General features: G+C 33.2%; 1 protein-coding gene across 1 annotated transcript in view; it reads left to right on the top strand.

Annotated features, from left to right (window-relative positions):
* Nucleotides 1–6,433: 6,433 nt before the first annotated feature.
* The window catches only part of LOC107654542 (GRB2-related adapter protein-like), a 10,100-nt gene continuing 8,010 nt past the window's right edge, over nt 6,434–8,523 (top strand). Inside the window, exons 1-2 of the mRNA XM_016441663.1 lie at nt 6,434–6,876; nt 6,953–7,050. Of these exons, the coding sequence (XP_016297149.1) occupies nt 6,799–6,876; nt 6,953–7,050 (176 nt within the window). The 5' untranslated portion in view covers nt 6,434–6,798. The remainder of the gene's footprint in view (nt 6,877–6,952; nt 7,051–8,523) is intronic.

The following is an 8,523-nucleotide window of genomic DNA, read 5'->3' as shown; positions in this document are numbered from 1 at the left end:
AACATGGCGCTCTGACTGCACATTCATCCTCCTCTGAGGGGCGAGACAAGCCAAAGGGTGTGACCAAACTCACTGGGCTTCATTCTTAAAACTCTTTATTTCCGAAATATCACCGCTGCGAGCCTCTTTACGGCCGTGGACGTCAACCAAGACACCTATTAAGCGGTGTTCTACTGAAATGAGTGTACACTTTCCGTCATCGTGAGATAAGTGTGCTCTGAATTACCGAAACCGATAACTCGGCGGAATGTGGCCCCCAAGTGGGCTTATATTGGAGACATCTGACTGTGGCCCCGAGGTGGAATGTTTCTAGGAAATAAACTTCACGTTCTCATCGTGTTTAAAATAGCTCTGTCTCAGAAGACGATGTGGACGATTCATAACAGTAAAATATTACACAATAACATTCCCCTTTGTTATGCAAAAATGTAAAATAGCCTAATTTCCACCAAAACACCACGGTTATGGTTAATAAGGTAAAGCAATAAAAAAAAAAGCAAAAATAAGCAATAATAGAATTTAAACAGTCGTAGGATACCAGAATTTTAGGATTATCAGACTTTTATTTTATTTTATTACATTACATTACATTACATTACATTACAGTAATGGCAACTACCATGCTACCACAGTTTAACTGTTGTAAACTGTACTAAGTGGTATTTTAGGAAAAAAATTGATATGGTTACTATGTTTTTGAGATTAAAAAAAACACAAAACAGACAGATGATGTGGAAGTTGTCATTAATATAAATGTAGGTGATATATTTTAAACTGTTCTTTTGGTGAAAGAAATAACAGTAAGTAAGCGAGTGAGTGAGTAAATAAATAATAATAATGAAATATAATTAATATCAAACGGTTTAAATTAATCAAATTTAGATGGTTCTTTGAATAGACAGACTTATACACATAGACTTTGTTTTGTCCGTCAAACCAGACGATTACCAAATACAGACAAAAGACACTTAAGGTTTATGAACTTACTTGAACCCAGATGTAACAGTAAAAACATTAGAATGAACATAATTTGATGCTTTTTAGTAACTATGATGCCATTTTACTACTTACAAACATAATATATGTGTTAAAATGTGAATCTTCTATTCGACTGTTGGAAATAAAAACCAGTGGACACAGTTCAACTCTTTAAAGAAGAATTTTTAGTGAAATGTGACGCATACATTGACATGGTCGGCTAGACTAGATTTAGTAGTATTGACACGAGTTCACCAGTAAGGGGCAGCATGGTGAAGATTTTCCTTCTCATGGTACTGAAATAGACGTGTGTAATGATGATAAATCCTCTTTGGGGGAAGTGAAGTGAAACAACTTCTAAATCTGTGTACAATCATTCTAACTTTTACTCCATCTTATTACATCTCAGTATTGTCATCTCATTAATTACAATATGTGGTAAACAATAATGTTGTTCTCCTCTAAAAGTGTTCAAACCCTGTCTTTGACCTTAAAAGAGCCGTGTGGTCCCTTTCATGATGCATGCATTTATTTCTGCATACAGTCTGCATGTGACATCCCACAGTGACGCAAAACAGTAGTTTTCATTTAGCAATGTAGAAATGTTTCCCAATCTGCATAGTTTCCTTCACATGACTTCTAGACATAATATGGCATTCCTCTTGTTTCTTTTGTCAAGTCAGTGTAATTTTCATTATCTAATGGTACTATCCACAAGATTTGAATAATAATGAGCAATGAAACTCAGATTTACAGTCCAACATGAATATTTGTATTATAATAGCCTTTAAATGTGGATCATAATATATGCTAGATGTAAGGCATGGCTTATTCTGTAAGAGATGCAATGACTACAAATAATTGAGTCATCCTTAAATGATGATTCACACAAAAATGAAAATTCTGTCATCATTTACTCCCCTCTCATGTTGTTCTAAACCTGTATGATTATGAACAGTTTTGGTTGTATTGTATATATCCTATTTTATTTTCCACAGAAAAAAAGCATGTAATGCAGGTTTGAAACAACAATGAGGCAGAGTAAATTATGACAGAATTTTTTTATGTTGGTTTATCCTTTTTATTTTATCCTAAACTATTTGTTTAGGAGAAAGTTTCACCCCAGTCTTTATTCTTTTTTTTTTTTGGCAAAGAATGGCGTGCATAACGTCTTTGTAAATTAGAATGTAAATGGTGTGGTTATTAGCAATACTAGCAAGTATGAAATGGTTGCAGTGCATCTATATATTTCAACCTCTGTCACCGAGACACCCCTCTGTTTGTGGTTTCCTTGTTTCATGCTCAGGAAGCCCTTTTTCTGCCCCCCATAATGTTTATATCGTTGCGTGTGTTTCTCCAGATATATATATATATATATATATATATATATATATATAGTGTTGTTTTAGCATTATTTAAATACTTTTGTAGTATTTATTACAATTTTGAATTAGCTTATACTTTTCATATTTTCATATTTTGTCATTTTTATTTATTTATTTTTCTATTTAGCCTTTATTTTTATTTTGAGCAATTTTAGTACTTCGACTTCAACTTATTTTATTTCAGTTAGTTGCCATGGCAACATTTATAATTAAGTTTTATTATAAGCAATATTTGTTTTATTTTATTTTATCCGCTTTTTTCAATTACTTTTTAATAGTTGTTTTATTATTTACTTCACTATAAACATTTAATGTTTTTATTTTGTTATTAAATAAATAATACAGTAATTACATCCAGTAAATAAAACAGTTTTTCATCTAATATTTATATCATATTTACTTCCTCCATTATTTCCATTAATGAAAACAATTTTTAATAGTTTTAGATTTAACATCAACACTGGATATATATCTATTAATATAAGGTCAAAGGTCACTCCTTGAATGATTAAAAATGTCTTTTAAAGACCTGATTGCCATATTATACGTCAGCATCAGGGTTTTAAATAAAAAACAATTTTATATTGATTCATTCATACTGAATGAATGAATGAATGAATGAATGAGCAAAGGTCACAGTCTGTCATTCAGTATTGATGATGTTGCTTAATTAGATGTTTACTATTTATTTTCTTAAATACATATATAATTTATATAATTTTTTGTTCATTATTTACTTAAATTTTTTTTAAATAAATAAATAAAGGGCACAGATTGTCATTCAGTATCGATGATGTTTATTATTTATTTTCTTAAATATATAATTTCTGTCATTTTTTTGTTCATAATTTACTTCAAAATAAATAAATAAATAAATAAATAAAGGGCACAGATTGTCATTCAGTATCGATGATGTTTATTATTTATTTTCTTAAATATATAATTTCTGTCATTTTTTTGTTCATAATTTACTTCAAAATAAATAAATAAATAAATAAATAAAGGGCACAGATTGTCATTCAGTATTGATGATGTTGCTTACTTAGATGTTTACTATTTATTTTCTTAAATACATAATTTATTAAATAATATTAATAAATATTAATATATTTTTAACCATCAATTCAACTTTAACTGATTATATATATAAAAAAAAACTTAAGCAAATTGCTCAGGCAACATTTCTCATTGTCATTTAGTTTAACTTGATGTACTAAAACAAATAAAATTAAATAAAATAAATAGAATAAAATAAAATAAAAAATAAAAACTATAGACATATTTAAAAAAAAATAATAAAATTGACAAAAGTTTTTCTCTTTTTCTCTCTCTGTATATATATATATATATATATATATATATATATATATATATATATATACAGTATAAATACAGTGTATACATATATACTTAGTATATATATATATATATATACACACACACACATACATACAGTGTGTGTGTGTGTGTGTGTGTGTGTGTGTGTATATTTATATAATGTAATTAAATAAGATCCATAAAAACACACACACACCAACACATATAGTTTCCTCTAAGTGGTGAAATTAATGCTACAATGGGCTTCCTGCAATGAAATGTTTCTTTTTACATAAGCTTGACTTTCTGTCTGCAGCTTCACACCACCAGCAGTTCCTCATGTGCAATCCTACACCTGGGTGCAAGTCACATTCACAGATTGTCTTTTGTGGTGAAAAATGTTTCCAAGTTGAAGTAACAGTTTAAGTCATGGAAAATATTGTGTTGAGTGCTGCTGACATCCTAACTAGACGTTTATGTCTGTACACATACAGTAGGTTCGTCACATTTAAATGATCATTCATGAAGCAACTTTCTTTCTTTATGGCTAAACTTCAAATGTTCTGAAAAGGAATTTGTAAACAGCTCCTCTCTGCCTTGGGGAGTGTTCATAACATAAACAGCAATAATGACTGTCTGTGTGCGTAATCAGTCCCATTACGGTCCTCTTGCATAGGCAATGCCAAGACAGACTCTTTGAATTTGATCATGATGTCTCGAGTGTGACATCTTACAGTAAAATAGTGTATTTCAAAGCTCTAAAATGAGAGCAAGAATGGGTATTCCCATTCTGCAACTACTCAACCCTAGAACATGTGAAATACAATCAGATGCATATATAAAATGAATTGTTTAGTCAATGAAAATCAATTTTAATGATAATTTAGATGTGAGAGAATGTGTGTCCGGTTGCTCAATTAATAGTAAATCACTTCGCGAAAGCATCTGCTGATTGACAGCTTGCTAGCTACTTTCTTACTAAATGTAAATATGTTCATTGATACACTCTAAAAAATGCTGGGTTGTTTCAACCCAACTTTGGGTCAAATATGGACTAACCCAACCGTTGGGTTAAATTTTTACATTAAATTTTTAACCCAAAAGTTGGGTTAGTCCATATTTGACCCAAAGTTGGGTTGAAACAACCCAGCATTTTTTAGAGTGTATGATTTTAAAGATATAGTTAACAGATGGAAAATGAAAACATATGAAAGCTAGAGGTTTCATTTTAAAAACATAAATGTGCAAAAATAAATTATTTTCACTGAGAAATATCAAAAGAAAAGACCATTTCTTGTGAAATATCTAGCCACAAATGGGATGTTGATGTGCATTTCAGGGCTAAACAGCAGCACCAATAGAGAAACATTCATTGTGAGGTGTTCAGTGAGTCACGCAGCTCTGGGGATGTTTGCTCATCTCAAAACACATATGTTCTTTGAATCATGAATTCTTTCAGATGAACTCCTCAGCTGATTTGATTCATCTCCAGCTATTTCCAGACAAAGAAGTGCTAGTAATATCTGAGGAAAAGTCTAAACTAACACTTGCTCAGTGACAGATCTGCTCATAAAACAGCAGTCAGGCAAACACATGCGTGTTATTCTTGACTTGTAATACGCAGGTCTGGCTCTCTGATGAGGGGAAGTTTTCAAGAGGCCGTTCTTTTTGTCGTCCTCCCATCATTTTTTCAACTTTCCTGTTTCTCACATAGCTGTATTTCCTTCTACAAGAGCACACTGAGACAGGAACTGCCACCCCTGCCTCCCTCCCACATACTTCTCTCTCTCTCTCTCTTTTAGACCCACACATTCTCATGCTCGTTCTCTCGGTTCATTTATCTCGGTACGGTGTTTGACAGTGAGCGTGTCTCTGGACGGGCTGTTTCAGCGTGGATGCTCTCTGGGCTCGTCCTTTCCTCTCTTCTGTATTCTGTTGCTGTGGTGGGACGTCTACCCACATTGATCTTCTTGGATCTGGCTTCACCTCCAGCTCAGGATGGAAGCAGTAGCTCTTTACAACTTTTGTGCCACGGAAAGTGACGAGCTTAGCTTTCAGAAGGGAGATGTACTCAAGGTAAGAGCAGTTTTGTGTTGGTTTATGCATTGCTTGCTGAATGATATGATTTGTTTATGGTCTTTTCTTCCACTAGATCACTAATATGGAAGATGATCCTAACTGGTACACAGCAGAGTTGGTGAACAGGAAGGGCTATGTCCAAAAGTTGGGTTAGGCCATATTTGACCCAAAGTTGGGTTGAAACAACCCAGCATTTTTTAGAGTGTATGATTTTAAAGATATAGTTAACAGATGGAAAATGAAAACATATGAAAGCTAGAGGTTTCATTTTAAAAACATAAATGTGCAAAAATAAATTATTTTCACTGAGAAATATCAAAAGAAAAGACCATTTCTTGTGAAATATCTAGCCACAAATGGGATGTTGATGTGCATTTCAGGGCTAAACAGCAGCACCAATAGAGAAACATTCATTGTGAGGTGTTCAGTGAGTCACGCAGCTCTGGGGATGTTTGCTCATCTCAAAACACATATGTTCTTTGAATCATGAATTCTTTCAGATGAACTCCTCAGCTGATTTGATTCATCTCCAGCTATTTCCAGACAAAGAAGTGCTAGTAATATCTGAGGAAAAGTCTAAACTAACACTTGCTCAGTGACAGATCTGCTCATAAAACAGCAGTCAGGCAAACACATGCGTGTTATTCTTGACTTGTAATACGCAGGTCTGGCTCTCTGATGAGGGGAAGTTTTCAAGAGGCCGTTCTTTTTGTCGTCCTCCCATCATTTTTTCAACTTTCCTGTTTCTCACATAGCTGTATTTCCTTCTACAAGAGCACACTGAGACAGGAACTGCCACCCCTGCCTCCCTCCCACATACTTCTCTCTCTCTCTCTCTTTTAGACCCACACATTCTCATGCTCGTTCTCTCGGTTCATTTATCTCGGTACGGTGTTTGACAGTGAGCGTGTCTCTGGACGGGCTGTTTCAGCGTGGATGCTCTCTGGGCTCGTCCTTTCCTCTCTTCTGTATTCTGTTGCTGTGGTGGGACGTCTACCCACATTGATCTTCTTGGATCTGGCTTCACCTCCAGCTCAGGATGGAAGCAGTAGCTCTTTACAACTTTTGTGCCACGGAAAGTGACGAGCTTAGCTTTCAGAAGGGAGATGTACTCAAGGTAAGAGCAGTTTTGTGTTGGTTTATGCATTGCTTGCTGAATGATATGATTTGTTTATGGTCTTTTCTTCCACTAGATCACTAATATGGAAGATGATCCTAACTGGTACACAGCAGAGTTGGTGAACAGGAAGGGCTATGTACCTAAAAACTATATCAGCTTAAGGCCGCACATGTAAGTACAATTTTATGTCTGTAATCCTTGGAACGTATTAATTTGACTTGTGTTGGTATTGACTTTGGTAGATCAGAATGGAGCACAAGTGAATTGTCTCATTGAGATTAAACAGTCTACTGCTTCTCAGAGAAAAAGTCCACGTAAATCTCAAATTTGACTCCAGTATACCAAAGTGTGTTGTCATATGTTAGATATGTCAGTATAAACACAAATATTTCTCATAAAATTCTTCCAGGACCAAATTATTTGAGCTGTTATATTTGATTTTTTTTTACATTATTTTATAGCTATGTCAGCATATGCAGTATACAATGTAAACATACACACACAGTATAAAACAATTGTATTATTATCGATGTTGAAAACAGTTTTTGCTGACATATTTTTGTGGAAACCAGGATACACAACCATTAAAAATTTTGGAGTAAGATTGATTGATTGATTGATTAAGATATTAATATTTTTATTCAGCAAGGAAGCATTAAATTGGTCAAAAGTGACATTAAATACATTTATAATGTTACAAAATATTTATATTTCAAATACGTGCTGTTCTTTTGAACTTTCTATCCTTTAGACAGTCCGATTTTCACAAAAATATTAAGAAGCAAAAACTGTTTTTAAGAATAACTGAACATCAGGAATAATTGATTACAGCTGAGCTGAGCCTGATTTCTCCCAAGGTTTTTTTTTTTTTCTCCATTTCTGTCACCGATGGAGTTTTGGCTCCTTGTCATTGTTGCCTTTGACTTGCTTAGTTGGGGACGCTTGACTGATTGCGCAGACACTATTAGAAGCGAGCTGAACTGGATGATGACATCCCTGAATCATCAATGACTTTAACTGGAAAAATGACTCTTTGTTATTGTCCTCTTGCATTACTGACAAACTGTTTTCCTGTTTGACACTGTAAAGCTGCTTTGACACAATCTGTATTGTATATAAAGCGTTCTAAAAAAAAAAAACTAAAATCTGCATATCAGAATGATTTCTGACGGATGTTCAGGATGTGACACTGAAGACGAGTAATGATGCTGAAAATTCAGCTTTGTCATCATCACAGGAATATTTTACATTTCAAATTATCAAATAAAACAGTTGTTTTAAATGGAATAATATTTCACAATATTACTGTTTTTACTGTATTTTGTAACCAATAAATGTAGCCTTGGTGAGCATAACAGACTTCTTTCAAAATCATTAAAAAACGCAATTATTTACAACTTTGTTTATAAAGATTTTTAGCAGAAACACCAGTATCTGCTGAGCTATGAAAGAGTAACCTTTGTTAAAAAGAAATTTCCTCTAGTTTGACAGTAGTTTTCCACATAGTAATAAAGTGTATAAAAACATACACACAATGCTATTTAAAGGGGTCATATGATGCTGCTAAAAAGAACATTATTTTGTGTATTTGGTGTAATGAAATGTGTTTATGCGGTTTAAGGTTAAAAAAACACATTATTTTCC

The sequence above is a fragment of the Sinocyclocheilus anshuiensis genome, unplaced genomic scaffold (assembly GCF_001515605.1).
Source record: "Sinocyclocheilus anshuiensis isolate Anshui unplaced genomic scaffold, SAMN03320099.WGS_v1.1 scaffold419, whole genome shotgun sequence".
Lineage (NCBI taxonomy): Eukaryota > Metazoa > Chordata > Actinopteri > Cypriniformes > Cyprinidae > Sinocyclocheilus > Sinocyclocheilus anshuiensis.
The sequence above is the reverse complement of the archived record's forward strand: the minus strand, read 5'-3'. Positions and strand labels throughout refer to the sequence as shown.